The sequence below is a fragment of the Aplosporella prunicola genome, assembly GCF_010093885.1.
Source record: "Aplosporella prunicola CBS 121167 unplaced genomic scaffold K452scaffold_24, whole genome shotgun sequence".
NCBI lineage: Eukaryota > Fungi > Ascomycota > Dothideomycetes > Botryosphaeriales > Aplosporellaceae > Aplosporella > Aplosporella prunicola.
In genome coordinates, this window is record NW_022983552.1 from 436,886 (window position 1) to 463,772 (window position 26,887).

General features: G+C 56.4%; 11 protein-coding genes across 11 annotated transcripts; 3 read left to right on the plus strand and 8 right to left on the minus strand.

The window, feature by feature from the left end:
* Positions 1 to 39: 39 nt before the first annotated feature.
* K452DRAFT_92304 (uncharacterized protein) lies at positions 40 to 639 on the minus strand. The gene has a single exon (XM_033547318.1). The coding sequence runs from the start codon at positions 493 to 495 to the stop codon at positions 193 to 195; it is 303 nt and encodes a 100-aa protein (XP_033394056.1). The 5' UTR covers positions 496 to 639; the 3' UTR covers positions 40 to 192.
* Positions 640 to 700: 61 nt separating this feature from the next.
* K452DRAFT_321297 (uncharacterized protein) lies at positions 701 to 2,174 on the plus strand. The gene is made up of 2 exons (XM_033544383.1): positions 701 to 1,297; positions 1,382 to 2,174. The coding sequence occupies exons 1-2, from the start codon at positions 752 to 754 to the stop codon at positions 2,054 to 2,056; spliced, it is 1,221 nt and encodes a 406-aa protein (XP_033394057.1). The 5' UTR covers positions 701 to 751; the 3' UTR covers positions 2,057 to 2,174.
* Positions 2,175 to 4,970: 2,796 nt separating this feature from the next.
* Positions 4,971 to 6,446, minus strand: K452DRAFT_321298 (uncharacterized protein; the record flags this gene model as incomplete). The annotated part of the gene is made up of 5 exons (XM_033544384.1): positions 4,971 to 5,649; positions 5,723 to 5,831; positions 5,884 to 5,970; positions 6,031 to 6,193; positions 6,250 to 6,446. The coding sequence occupies 5 exons, from the start codon at positions 6,444 to 6,446 to the stop codon at positions 5,036 to 5,038; spliced, it is 1,170 nt and encodes a 389-aa protein (XP_033394058.1). The 3' UTR covers positions 4,971 to 5,035.
* Positions 6,447 to 8,360: 1,914 nt separating this feature from the next.
* K452DRAFT_311699 (uncharacterized protein) lies at positions 8,361 to 9,924 on the plus strand (the record flags this gene model as incomplete). Its single annotated transcript, XM_033543451.1, has 5 exons — positions 8,361 to 8,591; positions 8,642 to 8,876; positions 8,931 to 9,071; positions 9,124 to 9,310; positions 9,408 to 9,924. The coding sequence occupies 5 exons, from the start codon at positions 8,361 to 8,363 to the stop codon at positions 9,922 to 9,924; spliced, it is 1,311 nt and encodes a 436-aa protein (XP_033394059.1).
* Positions 9,925 to 10,784: 860 nt separating this feature from the next.
* On the minus strand, positions 10,785 to 11,102 carry K452DRAFT_301293 (uncharacterized protein; the record flags this gene model as incomplete). Its single annotated transcript, XM_033542427.1, has 1 exon — positions 10,785 to 11,102. The coding sequence occupies one exon, from the start codon at positions 11,100 to 11,102 to the stop codon at positions 10,785 to 10,787; it is 318 nt and encodes a 105-aa protein (XP_033394060.1).
* Positions 10,822 to 11,544, minus strand: K452DRAFT_92498 (uncharacterized protein). Its single transcript, XM_033547319.1, has one exon. It carries the CDS (start codon positions 11,507 to 11,509, stop codon positions 11,099 to 11,101), a length of 411 nt encoding a protein of 136 aa, XP_033394061.1. The 5' UTR covers positions 11,510 to 11,544; the 3' UTR covers positions 10,822 to 11,098.
* Positions 11,545 to 11,973: 429 nt separating this feature from the next.
* Positions 11,974 to 14,922, plus strand: K452DRAFT_92513 (uncharacterized protein). The gene has a single exon (XM_033547320.1). The coding sequence runs from the start codon at positions 12,121 to 12,123 to the stop codon at positions 14,884 to 14,886; it is 2,766 nt and encodes a 921-aa protein (XP_033394062.1). The 5' UTR covers positions 11,974 to 12,120; the 3' UTR covers positions 14,887 to 14,922.
* Positions 14,923 to 15,577, minus strand: K452DRAFT_92514 (uncharacterized protein). The gene has a single exon (XM_033547321.1). It carries the CDS (start codon positions 15,460 to 15,462, stop codon positions 14,959 to 14,961), a length of 504 nt encoding a protein of 167 aa, XP_033394063.1. The 5' UTR covers positions 15,463 to 15,577; the 3' UTR covers positions 14,923 to 14,958.
* A 2,452-nt stretch (positions 15,578 to 18,029) lies between these two features.
* On the minus strand, positions 18,030 to 19,220 carry K452DRAFT_311702 (uncharacterized protein; the record flags this gene model as incomplete). The annotated part of the gene is made up of 2 exons (XM_033543452.1): positions 18,030 to 18,881; positions 18,960 to 19,220. The coding sequence occupies 2 exons, from the start codon at positions 19,218 to 19,220 to the stop codon at positions 18,030 to 18,032; spliced, it is 1,113 nt and encodes a 370-aa protein (XP_033394064.1).
* A 1,592-nt stretch (positions 19,221 to 20,812) lies between these two features.
* On the minus strand, positions 20,813 to 23,952 carry K452DRAFT_311703 (uncharacterized protein; the record flags this gene model as incomplete). Its single annotated transcript, XM_033543453.1, has 3 exons — positions 20,813 to 22,337; positions 22,633 to 23,300; positions 23,356 to 23,952. 3 exons carry the CDS (start codon positions 23,950 to 23,952, stop codon positions 20,813 to 20,815), a joined length of 2,790 nt encoding a protein of 929 aa, XP_033394065.1.
* A 395-nt stretch (positions 23,953 to 24,347) lies between these two features.
* On the minus strand, positions 24,348 to 26,490 carry K452DRAFT_256563 (iron reductase domain protein). Its single transcript, XM_033538404.1, has 4 exons — positions 26,353 to 26,490; positions 25,992 to 26,270; positions 25,347 to 25,936; positions 24,348 to 25,275 (listed from the first exon to the last, which is right to left on the minus strand). The coding sequence occupies exons 1-4, from the start codon at positions 26,399 to 26,401 to the stop codon at positions 24,757 to 24,759; spliced, it is 1,437 nt and encodes a 478-aa protein (XP_033394066.1). The 5' UTR covers positions 26,402 to 26,490; the 3' UTR covers positions 24,348 to 24,756.
* Between the last annotated feature and the right edge of the window lie 397 nt (positions 26,491 to 26,887).

A 26,887-nucleotide genomic window follows, 5' to 3' on the forward strand; every position in this document is an offset into this window, starting at 1 on the left:
CTCTTCAGCTTCTGCATTGACTGGTTGATACGTATCTATATTGGTGACGGGGAGCAAACGGGCAAGACAAACTATAGCGTCCAAGCCTTCTCATATTCTCGGCTCTAACAAACCATCGAAAAGCCAAGTCCCAGTCTATCCCAAACCTAACGCGCACGCAACCCCAACGCCTCTAAGCAATCCCTCACAAAGTCAACCCCTTACTAAAACACACACGTCAGCCAGCAGTCTAGCAGATCCACCACCATCACCGCCATCGGCGGCATCACATGACACCACAAGCAGCAGCACCAGCAAGGAAGCAAGCAAGCAAGCAAGCAAGCAAGCCACACCCACTCCGCAGCCCCGCATTCCCCAGGCAGCCACTCCCCAGGCATTCGGCACCGGCACCTCCGCAGCAGCAACGACGGACAGCGGTACCAGTAGGATATAGGTAGGATTGATAGAGATAAAAGCAGAATAAATAGACATAATCCAAGCTGGCCAATGAGACATGGCCTTTTACTGAGCAAAAAGCCCAACACTCATAATCGAAACTGCTCACTTAGCTGCTACGATTATGCTCAGTGTGGTCTTCTGGCAAGGTCCAATATCAGAGCTAGAGACAAGTATCAAGACATGATGGAAGAAGAATGCGAGGATGGACGTCAGAGAAGAGAGCTGCCCCGCCACCGCGGCCCGCTCGAGCCAACAACGTCACCTCCAAACCACCAATTCTCTCCCACAACCACCTACACCACCACAGCCAACCATGCGTCTAATCAAGCAATCCATAGACCGGCGCACCGGTGCCGGCACCGCGACCCTGCTCCCGGAAGAGCCCGAAGACATGTGGCACGCCTACAACCTGATCCGGCCACACGACGTGCTGCGGGCGAGCGCCGTGCGCAAAGTGACGACAGCCTCAGCGACAGGCGCGACGTCGTCGAAGCGCGTGCACACGACCCTCTCGATCCGCGTCACGGGCAGCGACTTCGACGCCGCCGGCGGCCAGCTGCATGTCATGGGGCAGGTGGCGGCGGAGAACGAGTTCGTGGGGCTGGGCCAGGCGCACACGCTCGACCTGGAGCTGCAGCGCAACTTCACGCTCGAAAAGGCCGACGGCTGGGACAGCATTGCTATCGACATGCTCAAGGAGGCGACGGATCCCACCAAGCGCGCTGAGACGTGGGCTGTCGTTATGCAGGAGGGCTTGGCCAATATCTGCCTTATTACCGAGCATCAAACGATTCTGCGCCAGCGCGTCGAGGTCGCCATCCCCAGGAAACGGCGCGGCGGGACCAGCGACCACGAGAAGGTGCGTACCTAGCTTTGGACACGTCTGCACCAGCAACACCACGCAAGGCGTTCCCGGCAGCTAACACACACGCACACGGCACAGGCCCTCGAACGCTACTTCTCCACCGTGCTCAGCACGCTGCTACGCCAACTCGACCTGAGCGCACAAAAGCCGCTCCTGCTCGCATCCCCCGGCTTCACCGCTAGCAGCTTCCAGTCGTACATCAAAGCGCACGCGCTCAGCAGCGGCAACAAGCCGCTGCAAGCGCTGGTGCCATCCATCCTGATCGCGCACTCCTCCTCGGGCCACGTGCACGCGCTCGCCGAAGTGCTCAAGTCCCCCGCCGTGCTCGCGCGCCTCAGCGACACGAAATACGCGCGCGAAACGCAGCTGATGGACAAGTTCATGGCGTTGCTGCGAGCGGACGACGGGCGCGCGTGGTACGGGCCGCGCGAGGTCGAGCGCGCGGTCGAGAAGGGCGCCGTCGGCCGCGGCGGCGGCGTCCTGCTTATCTCGAACGCGCTGTTCCGCTCGCAAGACGTGGGCGTGCGCCGAAGATGGGTGAAGCTTGTGGACCGTGTCAGAGAGGTCGAGGGCGGCGAGGTTAGAGTCCTGAGCTCGGCGCATGAGAGCGGCAAGCGCCTCGAGGGCTTGGGCGATATTGCGGCTATTCTGACGTTTCCGATTGAGGAGCTGGGCGATGAGGTGGACGAGGAGGTGGAGCGCGAGGAGAGGGAGGGGAGGGCGCCGCTGGAGGTGGAGCCGACGCTGTTATGAGTCTGCGATTCTATTTCCTGAAAAGCATTATTCCCACGACGCATTATTCCCACACCGTACCTCTTCCCCATCTCTCTCATCTGTCTTTCTCCCTCCCTCAGACCAGGAGCATACATGCATACATACCACGGACTCCGCTCCAGCGCCCAGCTCAGTGCCCAGCTAAACGCAAACGCCCTTCTATTCAAGCTTGCATATGCGACACCTCCCTCTTCCCTACTACATGCCTTACTTCCACCCTGTAAACGCATGGCCTAATTCCAAGATTTGGAAATGCCGCGGTTTCATTCGAATATGCAGGTACGGTGCGTGCGTTGCGTGTGCTTGCTTGCGTGCTTGCTTCTTTGTGTGCTTGCGTGGTGGTTGTTGGTTGGGGAGGGGTTGTAGAGACAGAGGTTGTATGGTGTGTGGATGGAGGCGAGGGAGGGGGGAGGGTGCGTGGGGTATGTGTGTGCGGCAGCAACAGCAGGCTACAGCGCAGTGTGTGCAGTACTGCAGTGAGCGGGTCAAGTTCATAGATTAAGATAGCGGGGCGTGCACGGCGCGATTGGACTAGAACACTTCCTTCCTTTGTAGACTGCGCTGAGGTGGTGGGTGGTGGGGTTGTGTGTTGTGTATGGGAGGGGAAATGGCAGGCTCCTTGCTGCGTGTTGAGGCTGGCATGGTTTCTTAGTTGTGTTTGTTTCTAAGCGGGTAGGGGAGGTGGTTTTCTACCTTACTTTTCTACGATGGTGTTAGGACGGTGTTTGCGCTAATAGGGATTGAATTGTTGTCTGTTGAGGCTTTTTGGGGTATTCGGTTTCTGTATCTCTTCTCTCTTTCTTCGCGCTCGGTCTTCTTTGATTCCTCTCGCCACTGCCTTTCTCTCTCTCTCTCTTGCCCCTTGCTTATATACGCACGCTTCCACGCACGCACGCACGCACGCACGCACTTGCGTAACTCTATTTCCTCCCGCGGCGGGCATGCCGATGCGGGACGGACTACGTAATACTCGCTTCCTACCAACGTGTTTATTAGTTATAACACTCCAAAGTCTGGAGACGGCGGATAGACGGCTGATTAACTGACTGGTTGGTCAGCTGGCTTTACCAGCTCCACTAAAACGGAGAAAAGAGAGAGGGGCTACAGCAGCAACAGCGGCGCGCGTATATAGTATTATACCCTATAATAGTAAATACTGACTGCAACGGCGCCGTAAAAGCTCTTCAAAGCAACAACGCTCTAGCTAGACACTGATAGCGCGTACTACAAGCACACAGGGCAGTTGCCTCCACGTATACGAGCATGTGCGTGTGGTCTCAATCTCTTATGGCCGTTGCGCTTGCTTGCGGAGTGTTTGAAGGGATGGTGTGTGTGGGTGTAGGTGATAGTGATGGTGCTGCTGATAGTGGTGGGTGTTGTGACGCGTTGGTGGTGTATTGCAGCGGCAGCGGTAGCGGGGGTGGGTAGTGGTTGTGTGCGCTGGTGTGCGGGTAGGTTTGAAGTTTGCACTTGTATTTCGTTTTTAATCTGACAGCTTCAAGGGCGCCACCCACGCCCAACGGTACATATTGCGATATAGACCAAATCCGTCTATGAAGACTATAATTGGTGAGGCGATATTCGCTACTCGAAGGGAAACCGTCAGTGATGAATAAGGCATTCCTATTAACAAGTGACAGTATAAATTCCTCTCCTAAAAGAATATTCATCTCTTACCCTTTCTAATAAACCTAACTATAGATATATATAGCTTCGCAAAACTTCTACTACCGCCACACGGACGGGCAAGTCATCGAAACCGAATATTCTACTACCTTCCACTACACACTAACCTCAACTCTCGCTGGGAATACAGCGCCGAGCAGGCACGAAGAAAACCCCACGAGAAAATAAACAGTAAACCATTACCTCGCTCACTGAATCCTCAGCCACAACACCACAAACACAACATCCACTCCCACCTCCATCACCCCAAACCATAAACTATACGCCTAAAAGCTCTCCCTCCCCCACCTAACCGCCAAATCCAAACCACCCAACCCGCGCTCAACCGGCTAGCACATTGCGTAAACAGCCCTTGCCACGCCCCAGCAACCACCTAGCAAACACCCACCCAAGACCAACAAGCACACAACCCTACTACCCCTTCCACCCTCCTCCTCTACCTCTCCACGCCATCCACCCAAGCCAGCACCTCAACCATCCAGCGGCAGCTTCCACGCCTAACTATTTAAATCCATCCTGGCAAACCCTACTCTTAAGATACTACGAGACGCCACGCCCAAGGTCGAAGGACAAATCAAACGCTGTCATTGTTCATGAACAGTGTTCCAGCTCACCTGGGCGCGCCTCACGCACTCAGCTAAGAAGCTGTGCGGCTGCGCTTGGTTGCTGCTGCTGCTGCTGCTGCTGCTGCTGCTGCTGCTGCTGCTGCTGCTGCTGCTGCCTCCGATGACAACGATGACAACAATGACAACGATCAATAGCACGAAATAACAAGCACCACCAGTAGTGCGCAATAATAACCACGCACTCCACTGCACGGTGTAGATCCTCACCTGATGAAGTAGGCAGTCGCAGTACGTACCCTGACCTAGCAAGTCAGTAAGACTAAGACTAAGTGTAGTACCGCCCTTATACCGCATTCTGTAATTTCGAACACGAGTTGCGTTAGCGCAAGCCCTGCCTGTGCGGGTTCTCGTGCTGTGGTGGGAGAGGAGGAGGACCGTGAGTGGTTTTTGTTAACCCCTACCTCCCTCCAGGCCGCATCCGCAGCGGTGGTGCATCACTGCCACAAAAGCAAAGAACACAACAGGCAAAGAGCACGACGCTGTTTGACTTCACATCAAGCACAAGCATGCAAGCACAGCAACAGCCCATGCAAGACATTACAGGAAAAACATTACTGTATATACGTACTGCGTACCTCTACCACGCCAACCCAACCAAAAAAACAATCATAGATCCAATACCAACTTTTACGATTACGTCAACCCCCTAAGCATAAATATAGCAAAACGGCCCAGCAACAGTGCTCAACGCGTCCTTAATAGTAATCGCGCCCTTATTAACGCCCAAATCGATCAAATCGTCGAGGGTAGCGTTTCTGCTCGGGGGTAGATTCTGCGACGTGATGGTGCTGCTGACCTTGTACGTGCGCTCACCCGGGTTCTGGTTCTGCCACATCCACCACACGCGGTCAATCTGCGCGTGGTGCAGGTAGAAGGCCGGGTCGCCGGGCGAGGTGAACAGGTCGCCGCCCGGGTCGCCGTTCAGCGTCATGTGACCGCCCGTGTGCACGCCCAGGAAGCCGTTGGGGAAGTCGCCCTGCATGCGCGTCTGGAACCAGTACAGGTCGTCGTAGTCGTTGATCAGCGACGCCGTGTCGTTGTCTTTCGTCCACCCTGATGACGGGTACGAGTTGATGTCGCGTCGCAGGCATCGCGGGTTGTAGCCCAAGCCGTCCGTTTGCGGGTTCGTCGACAGGCCCGTCCATGCTGGCGACACGGGGCCCAGCCGCACGGTGAAGTTGGCGAACGGCCCCTCCTTCACGCACCCGCCACCGTTGGCGGGGGGGACCGTGACATATGGCGTTGCGGCCATGGGCACGTCTACGTGATACTGTCAGTAAGGCTGCAACGATAAGGCTGCACGCGAGGGTCAAGGCGTCAGGCAGGGACTTACAAATGGGCTCGTGCTTCTCGTACACGCCGTTGCCACCTATGCTGGTGTCGCTACCGTCGAAGAGCGGTGAGTTGATGGGGTCCTGGGCATATTTTCCCCAGTTCCAGTACTGCAGTCATGTCAGCTTCGGGAAGTGATGGCGGTGATCCGTGTCAACTTACAGGCTGGTAGCCTTGGTAACCGCACTCATCACGAAGGGCCTGCTCGTACGCCCACGTGAAGTAGCGGTGCCATGCCAAGAAGTTGCCCTACGTACGAAGGTCAGCGTCATTGGTGGTGGCAATTGGGTCATTTTTAGATGAACGTACCGTGCCATGGATCGACAACGTCTGGTTAATATGAGTTGCCACAAAGTCGTCATACCGGGACCGGACACCGGGGGCAATCTTCTTGGAGGTGAGTCCAGGCTTTGTGCTGATGCACTGGACCGCACGAATGTAATCCTTCTTCTCGGCGGTCGAGAGGTTGCTCCTGTGACGAAAGGTCAGAAAGGGCTAGGCCACCAAGGCTTGAAGCATATGACGCACCATTCTTTACGGACTGCTGCGTTTTCCAGGCTGCAGTCTTTCGAAAAGGGCCCGTTCGTCAGGACGTACGCGCCCAGGTTGGCGTAGGAAGAGGCAGCCAGCAGGTCCGTCTCGAGAGTGAGCGACGTCTTAATAGCAGCGGCATTGGAGGCGTCGAACAAGGCGGCCGCGACGGCCGCAATTCCGAATGAACGCATGGTGAATTGGGAGTTGACCAGACTTGGGGGTGGGCTGTGGTGGTACAGTACAAGGAAGGGCGGCGGCAGCAATCTATTTGTTGCGTTCGACGTCTCCTATTCTGCACATGAACGGGCGGTCACTAACCGGCGGCACAGCAACGCAATGGGTCCCTAAATGGACATGGAGAAATAGACGATGGAAGCGGTGGGTGCGTGGCATGATACACGTTAAAACAAGCCAATTGAAAGGCAGGATGAACAGCGCGTCCGTATTACTGGACCCATCCCTGCATGAACAGCAAGTGAGGCAAAAGTCTGGAAAGGCTGAGCACGTTGCGAGGAGCGTCCGTGGCGTGCATTGGCGACGGCTGTGCTAGCGAAGTGCCGGTGGTACCGGTGGAACCCGTACAACCATGACAAGAAAACGAGCGAGAAATCCACGTGCCGCAATCAAGACAGCGCCGGCGCGACGGGAAGGAGCAGCAGTAAGCGAGCGAAGTGGCGACGAAGGTCTTAACCTGCGCCGTGAAGAGTTCCAGGCGCTGGACCTCGGTGGCTTTGGCTCGGCGAGCGGTGGTAGTAGGGAAGCCGTCCCCGACCCGCGGTGGATGCACCCGCCGCATCAGGCAGGTGAGAGTTATGGCGGGAACCCTTTGCTTTTTTCTCCCACACTCCACAGGGCACTGCCCGAGATAGATATACTACGGAGGTCGCAACAACAGGGGCAAGCAGCACCCGGGTCTGGCCTCGGGTGCCGCGGTGCCGCGTCCGCATCTTGGTGGAGTTGCCGAGTACAGCCGACCGCAGAGCGTCCCCGCACAGCAATTTACGTAAATGGTGTTCATCAATGGGCGTAAATTGTGGCGCCATAAGATCCCGACGCCAGGGAGATTAGATCCCGGGACGACGTTGTGGAGTCGGTGTTGGTCGGCAGGTGGAGGGGGGCATTTTCTTTTTCCAGGCACGCCAGGCACCGATGCGCAGGCATATTCCGAGAGCTGCACGGCGGGAGACGCGTCACAGGGAAGATGGTGGCGGAGGGTGGCCGACGGTAGCGGACGGGAGGCGTTCGCTGGTGCGGTGGCGATGGGAGGCTAGAATCGAGATGATACGGACGTAGGAGTACAGCATCGAGATTCGAGGCGCGGAAGGGAACAAGAAAAAAAAAAGCAAGGATGATCTGAGGTTCATTTGAATGAATCAGGCAACGTGGTGTTTCTCGTTTGTCTCGCAAGCGAAGCGCACGGGCGCCGGTGTTTCGAAACGAGAAGAACACCAACAACCCTTTCCCCAGACCAAGTCCAAGATAGCACGCATCAACAGCTGACCCTGCCCATTTCGTCGTTCCTTTGGTCGAATCGTCGCCCACCGCCTACTGGGCCGACCAGCAAACGCTCCCGTGGAAGCAGATCCTCGAGCATCGCCTGATACGGCGGGCCTTAATGTTTTGGGCTGATTGAAAGCCCTGAGGCTGCCTGACCCCTGTTGCAAAACACCACCTGCAGCGCTGTCGGAGCTTTAGCCCGCCGGGATGTGCAAAGGCCGAGGAGCGACAGCGTTTATGTAGCAAGCCCCCGGCCATGGGCATGTCTCGTCCCGCTGCGGGAGCCATCCCAATCTGGCACCGGGCGATGGTCTCCTTGTCGTCCGCCCGAATCTGCGACATAGCGTGCTTAATTGACTCGGGAGTCGGTGGCTAATGGTTCTGGCTATGTACTACCTGCATGTCCCCTCTTGCTTTCCCGTCCCAGCCCTGTCCGGCAGATCAGCCTGCCCTTTTCGCCTCTTGTCCCGCTGCTCTGGACTTTCGTGGATCTCCCTCCGCACTCGACACCTCATGACGACGCTTTTGCTTCTCTCTTTTCACTTTTAGTCCTTCTGCTCTGCTCTTTCCGCGGTCAAGCTGTGCTTGGCCTACTGTACACGATCCCAATGCCAGCCATTCCTCCCCCCGGGCCCGTCCTCCACGCGAGGGCGGTCAAGGGCTTCGACTTCAGCTCCCTGTCTCCAGAGTACTTGCACTACAGCCGTGCTCACGAGATCCTGTCCATCACTGGAGCCTTCACGGCCATCGCCGTCATAATCGTGCTTCTGCGCACCTACGTGCGGGCCGTCATGCTCCGCTTCTTCGGTCCCGACGACTACCTGATGGTCATCAGCACCGTAAGGACCTTCAACCGCCACTTGGTACCCACGCTAACACTCGGTGCAAGGCAATCAGCGTCTTGGTCTTTGTTTTCTTCGTCAAGGAAACCGAGAACGGCCTCGGAAAACATGCATTGGCCATGATGGCTGACATGGAAGCCTACTCAAACTTTCTAAGATGGCTGTTTATACATTCCATCTTCATCATGGTTGCAATTAGTCTTGTCAAAATATCGCTTGCAATGTTCCTCCTCCGGCTGGCCCAGCGGAAAACGCACATTCGCGTCATCTGGGGCATGATCGGTGAGTAAAAGTTGCATCCGGATGGTGCACCGCTGATAGCTGACCACAATGCAGTCTTCCTCATCGCTTTTACAATCTCTTGCGCCGGGACTCTCATATTCCAGTGCACGCCGGTCCAAGGCGCATGGGACCGTTCCATCGGAGCAAAGTGTTTCGACTTTATGACCTTCCGCAACATTGGCCTCTTCAACAGTTGTAAGTACATGTCAGTTCCCGGTACCTGCCGTTCAACCCTGACACATTCAAGGCGTGAACATCGTTACCGACGTCGTCTTCGCTTCGTTGCCCATTCCGTTCATCTGGCAACTCCAAGTCAACACGCGGACCAAGCTATCGCTCGTCGGCATTTTGAGCCTGGGCTATTTCGCGTGCGCGGCGGCCATTGTCAAAGCTGTGATGCAGTTCACCGTGATCAACGAGCCGGATTGGACAGTGTAAGTTCAAAGACCCCGCAGGCCGTCCCCACCAGTTCGGGCACCCCTGTCAGCGCAGCGGCAGAGCAACAAAGCTAACCGACCGACCCGCATGCAGCCATGACTCGTTCAACGTATGGAACAGCATCGAGCTCAACGTGGGCATCATGGCAGCGTCGCTGCCCGCGCTCAAGCCGCTGTTCAGCTGGTTCTTCGACGCCGCCCGGGCCATGACCACCAGCAACGGGCAGCCCGGCACGACCAAGCACACCAACGGTCGGCACATGCTGCCGTCGACGTACGCCTACCAGCGCGGCACCAACAACCTCGGCTACCTCAAGCAGGACGACACCAACGTCGCCCTCACCAGCCTGTCCAGCACCCACATGGAAACCCAGACCGACTACGTCGCCGAAGTCTCGGGCCCTGCCAAGGAGCACCACGGCGGCTTGCTCAGCCATCATCACCACCGCGGCGGCGGCAGCGCCGGCAAGGAGACCGTGAGTGTGGGCGGCAGCAGCACGGGCAAAGAGTGGGACATGGATGCGCGGAAGACGAGCGCCGAGGGCATTTTGCCTGAGGACGGGTGTGTGGGCATCGTGCGGACGACCGAAGTCAGAGTCGAAGAAAGATAATGTAAAGAAAGAAAAAAGAAAACGAAAAAAGGAAAAAATGGCCGGGCGGTTGGTTTGTTCTTTAGCTATATACCATAGTGGGTTTGGAGTTCTTTTTTCTCTTTTGAGGCCCGAAAATCGCCAATTTTTTTTTTTTTTTTACCGCAGCTGGCCGCCGGCTTCACGACTGCAAACAAGAGCTTTGGTATTTGTGGTGGTGGTGGTGGTGGTGTGGTGCTGCGTTCTTGGGGCGCTCTGATCTTGATCCGTACAGATGGAAAGCGCAGTGCGTGGACCTATCCGCGAGGAAGGCGCAAGTCGCCTGTCTGACGACTCTACATACCATTCCATCATCCATCCATCCATACACCCGTCCATCACACGCGAAATATCCAACATAGCCAGCCAGCAGCCTCGGCGCCATTCTTTCACTTTACCAAGAAACGAACCGGTATCGACTATCATTCATTTTACATCATATATACAATGTCAGCTCCACAGCCCAGCAATAAACGCAAACGTACCGTCTCCGACACGGTACCGCATGCGCGACAGACGACGCCGAGCCCGCCTTTGCCCTCGGTTCTTCGCACATTTCGCGAACATCTCGAGTTCGTTCGGTGTACTGCTACATCCTTAGCGGCAGGGCAGCAGATGGCACAACCTGCTGTAACGGCCGTCAATGGACTTCAGAACCCGGCGATACCGCCTACAAGGCCGCTAAACGGGGCTCAGGGCTCTGCCCTCCCTGCGGCACCACTGCAGCAGGCAACACATCGAAATGCTACACCAGGCAGTCTCAACGGTCTTCAGGGCCTAACACCACAGGAAATACTTCGATCATATTCGAACTTCGCTGGCCCCCTCCTCCGTATACACAGCTACAGCCACCATTGCGTCCTACCCCTATTCCCATCAATGGGGTCTTGAGCGGACATGGGCCCCAATGTCAATGTTTTGCGCCGGCGAACGTACCGGGCCCGGAGGCGCCTGAGAGTTTGGAGGACGGTGGGTCTGATAGTGGCGATGAGGAGGATGAGGAGGATGACGGCGATGAGGATGACCCTACCCAAGACATCCAAAAGACTCTCGCGGCCATTGTCCGCACCCTCGACGCCCATGGCACCAAGCTGGACGCGATCCAACAGCCGCACCCCCCCAACGGAGCCCCCAACACCACCCCCTGTGCTAGTCTTCATAGAAGTCTCGTTTTTATGACAGAAATCCTCTTTAACAACACCAAACGCTGCCAAAGGATCGAACAAATAATAAATAGACAAGCCATCCACCAAAACCGCATCCAGGAACTCCAAGGCGAGCTCCACATGGAGCGGATCTCGAAGAAAAGAGTGGAAGATGGGTACGCGTACCAACGTGAGGTGATAGATAACTTAAAAACCAAGCTTGCGAAGTTGGATCTCGGGGCGGACTCGCAGTCACAGGGGTGAGGCCAGGGGAGGACGGGGAGGAAGAGGCATGGTATTTTGACGAAAACGGACTGCGTCGCATTGGTGAGCGGCGTGGTGGTGCCGTGCTGCGAGGCAGAAGGGCTGCAGAACAGCAGCAGCTGTGGGCTGTGGGCGATGTTCGCGATCCATGACGACATAGATACGCAGGCAATAGAAGTCCGTTATCACCAGGAAATCCCGGTTCCGGGCAGGGTCTTGCCTTGGCTATATCCGGATTTAGACATGCAATAGTACCGTGGCGCTGCTATAAGTGACAGGCGCCGTCCACGTGTGAAGCGAGACGTTAAACGGCAAACGGCAATCGCTACTCGTCGCCGGGTCGCATCCTGGGATTCTTCACGCACGCGGGGCTGCCGCTGCCCCCCCGCCCCACGTGTTGACGCGCGCGCGTGCAGCTCGTGCTCGCTTTCGCCTGCCTGTCTGGTGGCCTGTCTGCCGAGCTGCAGGCTGCACTGCGCTACCATAACAACACCACCACCAGCGTAACACCAACATCGACAACGTTAACACAAGCGAATACGCCGTCTGCCTATCTGTCACCACTGCTACCGATACACACACGCTCGCGCGCATACGCCACGCCGCTTCCCACCCTGTATGCCGTCCCCGCTATGGCACGACGACCACCACCGACACGTCCAACGCACGCGCAACTGAGCCCGCCTCACCCCAACAACCAAAACAACAACCACCACAACACCACCACCACCTTCGTCCCACGCAGCACACCCCACGCACCACCCCCAACATGCCCTCGACAACGCACGCCCCCCTCACGCTCAAGCAAGCAAAATCCCTCCACCGCGCCGGCCCCGCAGGCCCGAGCTCTCAAGACCTCCGCCGCCTCGCGCGCCAAGCCGAGCTCGACCGCCGCGCGGCCGCGATCAAGGAACGCGAGTTAAAGAGGAAGGACGCAAAGAAGAAGAGACTTAAGCGCGAGGAACGCGAGCGCGACGCTAGGAAAGGCATTGGTGTTGGTTTTGCGACGCAGAGGTGCGGTTGGAATGTCGAGATGAGGGGGATGAAGGGGTTTTTGGAGGGGTGGGTGGGCGTTGGGCGGGGGAAGGAGGGGGGTGAAGGGAAGAATAGTGTGGGGGAGGGGAAAGAGGAGAGCTGGTGGCGCTCGAGCAGTCCGTTGAGGGCGGAGGGGCAGGACGAGGACGAGGTCGTGGCTGTTGATGCGCGAGAGCCGGTCGTGACTGAGGTCGGGCTGGGAGGCATTGGCGCGGCAGCACCGTCTCCGAACGACGCGGACACGTGCAGAGCACCCCGCCAGACGAAGCCGCTGCCTACTTCGACGCCGGCTACGCTATTGAAAAAGTCGAAAGAGGAAAAAGAGCAGGAGCAAACCGGCCTGAACCTTAACCTCGACCACGACACCAGCAACGACAAAGCCATCACCAACAACTACATCAACATCAACGCCGACACCGACAACGATCTCCCAACCGCCCCTCCCCCTCTTTCTCATCAAAATGGCACCTCGACGCACACACCACCGCCGCCATCATCAGCCCTGCATGACACACGCGCCCTCGTCACCCTCACGCAATCCTCTGACCCCTTCAGCAGCGACACGCTCGACGACGCGACGCTGCTCCAAGCGCTCGAGGACGGGCTCTCCCGATCACGGTCACGGCCACGGTCACAGACGTGCAACCCGGCCGCACGCCCCGACGCGAGCAAGCCTTACCACGATGTGCATCAATCTCCGGCCCCCTGCGTCCAGAGCCATAGCGGTAACGGGAATGATAGCGCAAGGGGAAATAAGCGTTGCCAATCCGGAAGTGGAAACGGAAGTGGTAGTCATGAGAGCGCTCACAAGTGGCCTCAGCGCACGTCGGCTGTCTGCGATCGACAGGGCGCCCGCACGTCCACCACGTGGCCGTGCACGCCCCCGCCTCCTCTCCCTGTGCCATTGCCGTCTTCTCCCGCATTGGCATCGGCGGCGGCGTCGTCGTCATCTTCGGCGCGCAAGCGACGTCGCATTGAGCGCGAGCATTGCGAGCATTGCGGGCATTGCGGCCCTTGCGGCCACAGCGGCCAAAGGTTACCGTTTACCGAGGCTCTGGCTGAGGCTGCCGAGGGGGATCGTCCTCGGTTGGAAAGAGCTAAATGGCGAGGGCTTGCCGAAGGGGCGGATCGCCGCGTTGGTGCTGCTGCTGTTGCTGCTGATAGCGGGAATAAGAGTGGTGGCTTCGGTAATGGCAGTGGCAGTGGCGGCGAAGGGGGTGGTAGTACTGTTGGTGGTGGTGTAGGTGGAGGGGTCGGTGATTTTTGTGGTGTTGACGAAAAAGAAGATGATGATGAGGACGAAGACGACTGGGCCGCCCTCCTCGACAGCAATTCGCAGATTGAGCGCGAGCTTGCTGCTGCTGCTTCGCCTCTACCTCCTCGTCCTTCTCCATTGGCAACACCACAACAGCCACCTGCACCCGCACCTGTACCTGTGCCTGCGCCTGCGCCTGTGTCTGCATCTACGTCCGCACCACTGCAGCCGCTGTCGCCCCTGCTGATGCTCTCGACCCAGGACCTCGCGTTCTCGACTCAAGAGGCTGCGGAGCTGGAGGCGCCGGGTGTGGGTGTGGATGGGAATAGGGATAGGCGTATTGCACCATCGCCGCCTTCTCGGCCTCTTCCGCTTCCGCCGCGTCATGGTCATGGTCATGGTCATGGTCATGGTTATGGCAGACAGCAAAAGGCGGAGGCGTTGCCGGCAGCTTGTGCGCTAGCATCTGCTAAGGCGGGGACGAGGGACGGACGGACTGCGACGATGAAGACTGCGAAGACGGCGGCAGCGAAGGAGGGGGGTGGCGGCTGTGGAGGCGGGAATGGATATGGATATGGAAGCGGAGGCGGGGGTGGGGGTTGGAGTGGGAGTGAATCGTCGCAGTCGCTGTCGCAGCGGAAAAGGAAGAGAGGGTCTGTGATTGCGTTTGCGCCGCTGCCGCTTGTGCGTGTGGGCGGGGGTGGGAATTGGAACGGGAACAAGAACGGCGCAGGACCGCTACTGGGTTCTCGTCGACCGCCGCCGCCAATGTCGAAGCCAAACCCAAAGCTAGCGCCAACACCGAAACCGAAGCCAATGCCTCCTCGTTCGCCGCTGCTGGAGAAGAGCGGGAATGCGCAAGGGTGTACGTCTGTGTCTATGTCTAGACCTGGGAGTACAGGACTCCACTCTAAGCCTACGCTTAGACTTGGGCCAGGTACGGGGTCTAGGGTTAGGCAGTACAACAAGCCTGTCTCCAACGGCAGCAGCAGCAGCAGCAACAGTCCGCTGACGAGAACGCACGTGTACACGCAGGCGAGCGTGAGAAGGCTGGGTGCGGGTACGGGTATAGGACAGTTGCCGCTGGTGCGTGGGGGGGCTGAGCACTTGCTGCAGCAGGGTCAGCAGCAGAAACAGCAGAGTCAGCAGCAGCAGCAGCAGCCACGTGTACACGCAGGCGAGCGTGAGAAGGCTGGGTGCGGGTACGGGTATAGGACAGTTGCCGCTGGTGCGTGGGGGGGCTGAGCACTTGCTGCAGCAGGGTCAGCAGCAGAAACAGCAGAGTCAGCAGCAGCAGCAGCAGCAGCAGCAGCAGTATCAACGACCGCAGATGCAGAAACACAAGCCGCCGCCGTTGAAGGAGCTGGGCCTCTCGACGCAGTTGCTGTGCGAGGCTGTGGATGGGGGGGTGGTGCTGTCGCCTTGATTTTCTTTGGGGGTTGGAAGAGTATGTGTGATGATTGCTATGTTGATGAGGGTGCGGGGACGCGATTGGGTTTGGGTATGATTGGGTTGGTGGGTTAAGCTTTTGGATTGTGGGATCCGGTGCCCCTTTTTTTTTTTTTTTTTTTTTTTTTTTTTAGGTTTGCATAGCGTGGGATTGGTTTGGGATTGGTTTGGTTTGGTTTGGTGGGTTTTGGAGTTGGGGTTGGGTTGGGTATAGAGTTGACGATTAGAGAGGGACGGTGGAGAAGAGAGAGAGAGAGAGAAAGAAAGAGAGAACATACATATATACATTACGCTTAATCGATACCGACGAAATAGACTGCCGGCAGCGCGCGCGAACCGAAAACGGTGGCTTCGCTGCATAGGTAGGTACATAATTGTAGGTACGTCATGGAACCAGCAAACGACAGCCTACTTTACACAACGTTAACTAAACCCCGCGCCCCAACACAACACCACCAAATCCAAAACCCTATCCTTCATCTCCACCCATCGACCTTACCGCATCCAGCTCCCCGCATGACCATCGCACGTCGTGCGTCTGTCCTCCGCCTCGTTCGCAGGCGCGCTGCGAACGCCGAACGGCTGCTGCTGCACGGCGTTCGATGGTATGCGGGGTGCTGGTTTGGGGATGGTGTGGTGGGGTGGGGAGGAGGGTTACACAAGGGAGGGGGTGGGGTAGGGTGCGTATAAATACCGTCTATACAGCACGAATACGCAGCTTTCGCGTGTATAGCGTCTTTAAGGACGATATCGCGTCTGCCGTCCTGGCCGCGCCCGCAAATAGGTGCTGCCGCTGTCTTAGTCACTGGCTACGGTGGGCTGGGTTTCGGATAACCGCCGCGGGAGAGTGAGTGTGGTGGTGATGGCTCCGTTGCCGCCTGCTGACAACGACGGCGGTTACCATGCACGATCAGTGACGCACTGAACCAAATGCTGTTTATTTAGCACGGCACCATCATCCTCAGCCTTCTAAAACATTACGAAACTGGACGGCCTTGCGCTTTCGGCTTCCTGCATAGTTCGTATCCGCAGTCCTTGAACCGGGGCCATAGGATTGGTGTCGGAGTCGCTCGAGAGCCGACTTTCTTCGGAACCGTCATGTTGGATCCTGTGGCTAGCTTTGGGCTGCGTCTGTGGTTGGTGGTGGTTTCGTGCAAGGTATGGATTTTGGGCTGGTGTTGTCTGGGTTTCCTTTCCTGGGTGTGTTGTTATGTGAGTAGCTTTTCGGTGCTCGATGCAGGGAAAGCTCGTTTCTGGTTAAGTATGTTAGGCTTTTCTTCCGTCTCGCTCTTCCAATTCCGTCTATATACTTTCTGCCTGCTACACTACATGCTCGAAGTTGGAACCAACTCATTACTGCAGTAAGCATTATCACGGTCCTCTCTCCCTATTATAGCATCTACGTTATTATACTGTTCGAGACAAGTAGTACCAAGTTATCAGTACATAGTAGTTGGAGAAGAGTGCAAACAGATGTGAGTTTAGAGCGATATCGTATAGTAAAGCACATTAATTTTTCAGTAAAGAATAGGACGGCGTAGCAGCAAGTATTACGCACTGCGTAACAAATTCTCTATAAATAGTAGAGCGCCAACGTCGGCATTGCTGGCCGTTTTGTACACGCATCTCGTATAATTCAGATCCTCTTTAAGTCTTCATATCGCATAATCAACAAGCGCAGTTGTGGCGGAGATAACATCCACTGTCCTCAACGTCTAGCGGCTACGTCGCTAGCTCCTCTTAGCTACCAACACCGAGTAAATAAGTAGCAGGTAGTGCTTAGGACACCAACCACCGCGAACATTATGCCAACCGCATATACCAGAAGCAGGAAGTCATCAAAGGATAAAGAAGCAGATAAATTACGATCGTTACGCGCGTCTTAACACTAACCTTACTCAGGCAACACACACACACACACACACACACACACACACAACCCACCCCCCCATCCACGAAACCGCTGTACAGCACCCGCGCGCAAAGATCCTAACTATCAGTATTACCAAACCATACCAGTTACCATCACCGCAGGACAACGAAGCACCTTCCCAACAAGATACATTACTAGGAGTTCCGTCAAACTTCTCGACAAAGTCTCCAGCCTTTCTCGTTAAATACTAGACCGACCACCTAAGCGTAAGATCCAGTAGCTATCCCGAGTCCAGAGCGGTCTCTTCCAGCGCGCTTTGCTTCCGCATAAAAAAGCGGTCGGTAGGTGATTGAGCGCTATGTTCAGTACATCGGAGGTTTTTGAATGCGATTTAGAGTGTCTTCTGGCATGGAAACTATGAAAATTGCGTTTGTTATCTCCCTCCCTCCCTCCCTCCCCCCTTCGCTCTACTACTAATAGAACCCCCCTTTCGCCCTAATAGCTATGACCTACACATCCACCCCCATCAGCAAGAAACCTCATCCATCTACACCACTACCACCCCCAACACCAGAAACCACACAAACGCAAAACCAACCAATCCAAAGACGAAGTCTTAACCACATCTACTAATAAATCCGGGGTAGGCAGGGTATCTCGGAGCCGCGCGCGCAGCAAGAAGAACAATATACAGGCAAACAACTGTATACGCATGCACATGCATACAATGCAGTGAAGTGTAATGCAGTGAAGAGTGAAGTGTAAAGCAATGTAATGATATAAAGGCAGACATCATGGCGCGGGTATGGCATGACATGACGTGGTGGGAATAAACGCGTCTCTTCGTCTCTCTCTCCTCTCCTTCCTCCTTCCCCATCCTCCGTTCGCAATTCTCTTCCACCATCTCTCGCGCTTTCGCGCCATAAACATTACACCCATACACACTCTCTAGTGTGGGTCCAGATTACTTCCCCTTCCCCGCATCTTACTTATTCATTAACCATCCCCTCCCTCTCCCCCACAGTCTCATAACTGACCCCCAGTGCTATTGCAAAACGCAGCACTATCACACCTCCTCCAGCGTCCGGGATTCCCTAATCTCCGGCAGCGCGGCCAACGGGCCCCGCACCACCTGCGCCTGCTGCGGCTGCACCGGCCGCTGCAGCGGCTGGATAAGGCCTTGCGTGCCATGCGCGCCCTGCCCACCTTGCCCACCTTGCCCACCTTGCCCACCCTGCGGCGCACCACCACCGCCATAAAACCTTCCCTTCGGCGCATACGTCCTCTGCGGCTGGACGACGTTGCCGTGCTGCCCCTGCGCCGCCGCGCCCCCAGCCGGCAACAAGCGCCCGGAATCGACCATTTCCTGGACGATAGCCTCAGCGAGGACCCTCGCCTTCCCACCCGCCTTGCGCCTGTTCCTGCGGCTCGTGTCCACGCACGCCCACACAAACAGCACGAAGTGCAGCAGCAGGCAGGCCCACGCCGCGCCGGCACCAACCCACTCCACGCGGCCACGGTGCTTCAGCGCGGCCAGGACAGCGCGCTCCTGCGCGCACGACGCCCAGCCGCTGCACGCTGCGCCGGCGGCCTGGTAGACGTACGTGCCGGTGCTGGGGTCGTAGATGTACGCGCCGCGCGTGTAGTAGCTGTAGTAGGAGCCGGAGCTGGTGTAGCCGTAGTGGTACCCGCTGGAGCTGGAGCTGCTGCTGGATGACGGGTTGTAGTAGTACGGGTCGGCGTCGTCGGCGTAGTACAGCGTGAGGTCGAGCGCGGTGCTGGTGACGAAGAGCCCCGTTACGATGAGCGCGAGCCAGAGGAGTAGGTCTAGCGCTACGCAGAAGCCCGGGTGGATGGGCCGCCGCCGCAGGAAGAGGATGCTGATTACGAGGATGTTGAAGACGAGGGAGACGGCGAGCTGCGTTGAGACGTTAACTTAGTGTGCTTGCTGGGTAATATTGGCTAAAGCTGGGTGTGGTAGTGTTGGTACACTTACAGGAACAATGCAGATAGCGACGCCAGACCCATCGATCCACGCCCCGCTGGGGTATTTCTTCTCGTTGGACGCGGCCCAGCCCAGCGTGCCGATGCCGATGACGGCGATGATGCACGTCAGCGCGCGCAGCCCCGTCTTCCATGCCCAGAGATGCTCCTGGAAGTCGAAGCGGCGCGTCGCTACCGCGTCCTCGGCTGCTACGTCTTCAGCGGGAGCAGCCAGAGGCTCCCTAGGTTCGGAAGTGATCGTGTCGTCGGCCATGGCGAGTGCTTGATTAATACTGATTAAGAGAGACCGTCCGGGGTATTATATCGGCGAGCGCAGTAGGTACTGAGGCGCAGGTAAGTAGGCAGGCGTAGTATCCAGACGCGACCCTGAAGCAAAAAGAAAGCGAACGGACGAGCCCCAGCTCAGCTCAGAGCTCAGCGTGAGTATAGGTCTCGATAAAGTCAACAACAAATGCAGAGACCGAAAAACGCAAACCCCGTCCAAACAGCAGCCCACGCTCCCCAAATACCAGCCAGCGTCCACAATCAGCCGACCCAATCCATCGCTTTCGCATCGCCCGCATCCTTCACTCCCTCAAATGAGCGCCACCCGCTCTAGTAACCCATAAGGAAAGACATGCTCCGCGGGCGCGGCGCGCCGTACGGCCGCTGCGCGCGAGCGCGTTCCGTTTCGGGGCGTTGTTGCCTGCGGCCGAGGCCGGGCGGCGTGCCGGCGCGTGCTAGGCCAGCTGCCTGCGCGATCCGCTACCGGAGGTCCTGCGTAGTTCTGGACGTACTATAGCTGGGCGAGCCGAAGCAAGCAGAGCAGAGCGTGCATGTTGCCAGTGCTATGTACTTTAGCTGAGCTGCGCGAGCGAGCGAGCAAGCCAAGACAGGGCGAGCAGAGTTGGAGAGAAAGAATAAGCAGAAGGCATCAGACGAGGTAAGGTGCACACAGCCAAAGTGGGCAAGGCGGGCGCCGTGTCATGATCCCTGTGGAAATTGGCACGGCAGGCCCGGCGCCGAAAAAGCTTGGCGAGAAGCATAACCTATAACGCGGAAGCGTTCCGGGGCCTCATCAGTGGCGCTGGCCAATCAGGGCCGGTCATGGCTTCACGCGGGCTTTGATTGCGTTTTTCTTGGTTTTTTTTTTTTTTTTTTTTTTTTGCGCGGCTGCTGTCGTGTGTCGTGCGTCGTGAGGTGTGTGGTGTGGTGGTTTGGCTTTTGGGCGGATTTCGGATGCGATGGTTCCTGTAATTGCACGGATTTACATAATATGATAGAATGATATAGCCAAATGTCAGTCCGACTATTATCATATACCGCTTCCTACCCAGCTCATCAAGCCAACTTCACCATCCAAAAGTATCAAATACCACCGAGGCTACCATCTTCCCTACAGGAGCTTCCGATGTCACGACGTGTTTGGAAGCGACGTCTCTTCCCATAAATGGCAGCTCCAGTAGATCACAACACAACCCACTTGTAACTACACGCAGCACACAACAGCGCAGTCCCAGCGAACAGCATGCGCGGAGTAGGTGTTTGATTTTTCATTCATTCGGCGTGACGATATGAGAAAATATCTAGACGAAGAAAAAGAAGAAGAAGAAGAAGAAATATTTGAGTCCGTAAATGTGTACAGCGCCTAAGCAGCAAACCCCCACCACCCTCACAGAGAGCCTAGAGACGAGAAGAGAGAGGTTGTGCAAGCATAGACAGAGCAGAAGAGAAGGCGAAAGGGAAACAGAGAGAGAGAGGTGGTATATGCGCACGCGTCTGCAAATGACCAACAGCCAACAACCAAACAGACAACCAACCGACCATCATCACCACTACCACCACAACCACACACAGCTCACACCATCAATACCACGGCTCAAACCCCTTCGACGGCACAAACGTATGCTGGATCCCCACCCCACCACCACCACCACCACCACCAAGCGCCCCACCCACCGCCTGCCCCGCAGCGCCAGCATTATCCATCGAGAACTGCGCGACCAGATCGTCCCAGTTCGCCCAATCCACAGCCGGGGGCGCGCCACCCTGCGCCGTCGGCGACGTCGTCGACCCCGTCCCTATCCCCGCCGCCCTGGCAACGTTAATGCCGGAACTTCCGGACGAGTTGCCTGCATTGCCGCTGCCGCTGCCGCCACCGCCGCCGCCGCCGCCGCCGCTACCGACGCTGTTGCTACCTACCGTGCCTGGCCCTGCGGAGCTGTTGGGCGAGGACATGTCGTGCGAGTCTTTGAGCAGCCAGTCCAGCGACGTCATGTCGAACATTGGCTGCTGCTGCTGCTGCTGCTGCTGTTGCTGCTGTTGTTGTTGCTGTTGTTGCGGCGAAGGCTGCGTGACAAGATGTAGGTTCGGGTGTTGTTGTTGTTGTTGTTGTTGTTGTTGTTGTTGTTGCTGCTGCGGCTGCGGGTAAGCCGGGTCCAAGAGCCCGTGTGTAAAGTCCGGCATCGAAGTGACGCAGGCCCCATTGAGCCCAGCAGCCGACGACGACGACATTGCCGTTGACCCGCCCATCATGTCCGGGCACGCCATGCCGGCCGTCTGCGTCTGCGGGAACAGGTCCATCCCCAGCGGCGCCTGGCTCGTCAATGCCTGCAGCTGGGCCTGGGCCTGCGCTTCGGCTATCTCGGCTCTTTCCCTCTCGATTTCTTTCTCCCTCGCTGCTTTCGCCGTCGCGACTAGCTTCCTCAATGGCCGCCAGAGGTTCCCCTTCTTCTGGTCGGAGTTGGCGTCCGCCCATCTCCTTGATGCCATAATCTCCACGGCTCGCCATGCCCGCTCGACGAGTGGGCCCTTTGTCCTCACACAGAGCTCGGTTAGTAGATATGCTATGGCGTGCCACTGGTTATACGTCCGGAACAGCCAGCCCCATTTCTCGGTCCGTCGTTCGTCCTCCAGAAGAAGTGAGTATTCCACGTTTTCCAAAGAAGTCAGGAAAAGCCTGTCCTTTGTTTCTTGGGGAAGACTGGTACCGCCATCAAGGCGCTGGTATGGATGGTAGATCATGAGCCACATCTTGGACATGATGAGCCGTGAGACGGTGGCAATGACCCAATATAGCGGGACGCTCATGTCGGAATGCTGAAGGTAGCGCTCTTCGATCTTTGCATTCATTTCCTTGATCCACTTCTCTTTTTGCTCCAGACTGACCGAGGAGAAGTACCGGCTGCAGCTGTTGGGCGCTGGTGGCACGTACTGGATGCGACGGAAAACGTTGGAGACTTCGAAGCGGATCAGACCGAATGTCATTTCCGTGCAGCCAAGCCGTTCCTTCGGGGCCTCAGTCATGTCAGGGTGCAGGTCTTCATCGTTGACGTTTAACGGCATTTGCGTGTCAAAAGAGGCTTCCGTGATTGTAGGGTCACAACCGTTGCTGAAATATGTTGTCAGATTCAACTTGCTTTGATCCTGGGGTAATTTGGCAAGGCAAGGCATCCCAAGCATATTAAGCTCGGCCTGCCAATTCCCTGCCAAGGGAGCAACTTTTCAGAATCCTGTGCAAGCGCATGAGAATTAGGATTTACCGTTGACTTCGTAGAGACATTCGACCTATCCCTTGTAGGTTCGGCAAAACAAATCTCAAGCACTGCACAAGGTACTAGAAAATGGAGGCCTTGGGAATATGAAATAGATTGTGAACAACATAGAAAACCAAACAAAGCACTTACTCTTCACTAGAACGAGTGTCAAGGATGGTCACTTGCCACCAAAGCCGACGCCTCATCTCTATGGCAAACGGAGAGAGGCCGAAGTGGCTTCCGTCTCGATGTAGGCCTAGCGTTTGCGACATTCGTACAATCAATCCGGTCAGGGTCCAGATTATTCTTGCATCCTCGTTCCGTCGGAGGCTGATAAGGAAAATGACGAAAGCTTGAAGCACGATCCATTCATCCGATTGCAAAAAGTTGGCGCGCGCAAGGCCCTGTTCAAGACCGAACCGATACTTGGCAAGCAACGCTTGCTTGTCATCCCCGAACCGGTTCTCGCATTCGGGGGTTGATATGCTCGTGATCACTGCGTAGTAAATTGCAAAGAGAAGAGGCTCCATTCCTTTCGGTATGTGCTCCCGGTTCTCCATGGCTTTAAGAATCTTCGGTTCTGCAGTTGGTATGTGTAAGACTTTCACTAATGGATCCACGTTCTCCTTGTACAGCTCCCATATAGCGCGACAGTGTTCGAGTGGCGGATGTAGTGGTGCCATGTCGACATTAACGGAACTATACCCGAATATGAAGCCTTGATGGTTTGGATTTCTGGAAGTGTAGTCAGATTCAGGGGAAGGATAATCGTCTTCCTCGTCAGATGCTTGAGTGAGCAGTCCCTTAATGTCTTCAACCTGCGCAAGGTCAGCATGCGCCTGTAATACTTTTGCCTGTCCGTAGTCCACCGACCTCGTTGTTCAAGCTTCCCCAGAAGTTGCTATTGACGTATCGGCTCCGCCCTTCATCTGTGTTGACCACCAGTCTACCAAATCGCGTCTCGAGGCCCGGCAGCGAATTATCTTCGGGGGGAAGATATCCCTCCCCGCGCGGACATCTCACGTACTCATGATGTACGCTGGTACCGCCACTATTGGAACCCTGCGTCGCTTGATCGCCAGAGTTGCCTGTAGGTGCCTGGCTTTGTCCATCAACCGTGTGACCCTGCCCATCGACCGCGGCCCCGCCCAGTGTTTTGACGACACCCTCCAGCTTCCTCAGGCGCTCCAAGAGCTCTGCGTCGGGGGGCTTCCGGGCCTTGCGCGGGGCGCGACCCGGCGAAGGGAAGACGCATTCGATGCGCGCCTTGGTGCAGTTGGTGCATGGATGTCGCTTGTCGCACTTGACTTTGCGCTTCCGGCATGTCACGCAGCTCCGAGGGTTGAAGGGACTGCTGATGCTGCCTTTGTGCGTTTGCGTTTGCGGGGAAGTCGGTGCGGAGGGCCTCGTAGGGGCGTCGGTCGCGCCGTTCGGGTTCGGGGGGAAAGCCTGATCCGCAGAAGTATCCATAATTCCAACGGCACAACAACACGGCAAAGGGCGAAGGGGACGTGTGGACGAGACGGTTCCGACGCCGGCAAAGTCGTAGGGCGCAGCCGGGGAAAAAGAGAAGAGACGGAGATTGTAAGCGGAGTTTAGCCTTTATTCTAGGTCGCAGTCGGCTTTTAAAGATGATAAACCGGGCAAGTATGGCGACCGGGGGTTCAAGGGGGCATGTTCTGTAAAGAGTGCGCGGAGTGTAGGCAATAACGCCGAGGAGTCAGAAGTCAGATTGCGCTGCGCAGACAAGTCAGAGCAGCTGAACGGCATCAAAACGAGGCACGGGCAGGGTCGGCGGTGAAGGCTCCGATGCTTTGATTATTCATAAGCGGGGAAGCGTTCCCTAGTGCATCGCTGCGGCCAATCACCCTCGCAAGCTTGCTGATCAACCCCGAGCTGCTCGGCCCCGAGCTGCTCGGTGGCCGGAGGAGACGGGCGATCTACCTCGAGATCTGGAGGTACCGAGATACCGATATCCTGCAAGGATTCATCGCTGTTACATTTGATGCCCGTGACCAGCTACAGCTTATTTCTTCTTCGACTTGCCGCAGACTCAATTATTCTGATGACGAGATACTGAAGCTCCAATAAACCACTGTGACCCAAGTCAAACAAAGCATAGCATGCCCCGCTATCGCAAAAGCTTTCCTTGTTAGGATCGGCATCCACATGTCAATCTCAACGAACCCCACACGGCCCAAGGAAAGGGGCTCAAGCATACTGGCTAAGAAAGCACCTCAAAAGCTATTTTGTCCGGCGCTCATGGAAAACGCTTCATACCATCTGCCTCGGTTGCGTGGGCTGCGCTCCATACCCCATGTCTGCCAGTGCAATGTCAGAGCGACTGGAATTTGCGCTGGGGTTGTAGTGTCCAGAAATAGAATCTGGGGCCAATCCAGGATTTTGGGCATGCGCGCTGTACGGTGGTGGGGGCGGTGGGGGCGGTGCAGGCTGTGCGCCAGCATGGATCCCCATGCCACTCATGGCCTTTTTCTTGTCCTTCCTCGTCTTGGACCACAGCGCATAGGTAACGAGTATCATGACAAGCAGCGCGATTATCAGGTAAAATATGTTGTGGCGGTGGGCATCCGCAAATCGGAAACCCAATGCGCCGTTGATAATGCCTGCGCTGAGAACAAGCGGTCCAAGGTTGCGGTGGATCTTACCCGAAAGCGTAGGCAAACGGGTCTGAAGGTAGAGGCGGTGGTGGAAATACCCCAGGCACAACTGGATCACAAGAAGGGCGACGACGATCAAACCCAGTATCTGGTGAGCCGAATTGACATGCTTGGACTGATACGACGCAATCAGTTTGCGATCCAAAAGGGGGAGAGGTTTGCTGCCAACTGCAGCAATGAGCTTACCTTGTTGTACGTTTGCCCAATCCAAAGTCCTAAGGCCATGCCGATGATGACGAGTCCAGAGCCCACAACTTGTGTACCAAAATGCAGTTTGACGCGCTCCATTACCCGCAGGCACAGCACTCCAATGGGGAAGACGAAGAGGAATGACACGCACATCAGGAGACCATGAGCTGGTGTTCCGTAGGTTTTCCCATCGTCGCGGAAGCCTTTCTTATTTGAGCCTTTTAGTGAGCCATCCCCAAAACTCGTGCCCGCACCCTCTGCGTTCTGTTGTGTTGCCTGAGTCATGTCCATCGTGAAGCTTCCGTGCGCGACATGAAATCGGAGATTCGCTGCTTTGCTGTCGGATTCCACAGTATATTCATCAGGTCCGATGGCGAAAATAAAGGGTGCTTCCTTTGAGTTCAAGTTCAGGTCGGCCATCTTCGCAATGTTCCTACAGTGGGCGTTCACCGAGTACCAGTTGCTAACACGCTCGGACTTGTCCCCGGGAATAATGTTTGGGCTACTTCCGTCCACAAAACAGTCGAAGGAGGATTGATAGGTCGGCTCGGTGTGTCCACTTGCCTTGCGAGGGGAGAAGGTCACGTCTGACCCAGTTAGTGATACACGCAGCAGGTAGAGTAGCAGTGGCTGGGATCCTACTCTTCCCCGAGGAATCATGGTAGATGATGAACATGACAGCGTCTTTCATGTGCTTTCCAATACCGACACCGACCCACTCGTAGGTGGCCGGTGCAAACAAATGCATGTAGAGGTCATTGCTCTCTTTAACAGCTGTCAAGCTGAATGTGAAGTTGCCAGAGTTGGGTTTTGGCTCGTGGACGAAAGTCGAGTAGGCAGGATCGGTTGAGTTGGCTGGCGTGTCATCGCGAATGCCTAGCGACGCGATGGAGGCGACGGCGGGCTGGATCAGCGAAAGGACTGCCAATGATGCGTTGAAAGTCAGTGTGGAGGTCCGGGGCCGCGTGTGGGGTTGAAGTGTCCACTCATGAGTCGCACGTACCCAACGCTAGGCAGCTGATGTGGATCAGCCGAAGCAGGATGGAGGCCATCGTTAAGCGTGATCCAGAGGCTCAGAGGGCGGCTCTGAGGTGAAGTGTTGTCGCGACTGCTTGCGAGAGCTCGCTGGCCCAAGTAAGACAGTGCCCAGGTGGCAGCGCCGCCTGCGGCGCGCTGACAATGCAGCTTTCCAGCTGCGTGGGCGAGCGAGGGCGCATTTAGAAACACCACTATTGGCTCAGTTCACACCCAATCACCAAACAAGCAAAGACGCAACCATCGTGATCAAAGGCCCATCACAAGATCGGGCCGGCCCCGCTACATGCACGTCGGGAGCGTTTTGCGCTAACATCTAGCTCCATCATCTGACCTCATAGGCATCGGTGTCCCGCTTCTCGCCATGGCGCGGAACGTCTCATATGCAATCGATCATTTCGCCGCCATAGGGATGGATCCTACAAGACCTGATGATGAAGTCTTGTTGAGAGTGGAAGGAATGTACCTAAAGGATCCTCCTGATCTCTCTCCTTCCTGCTACA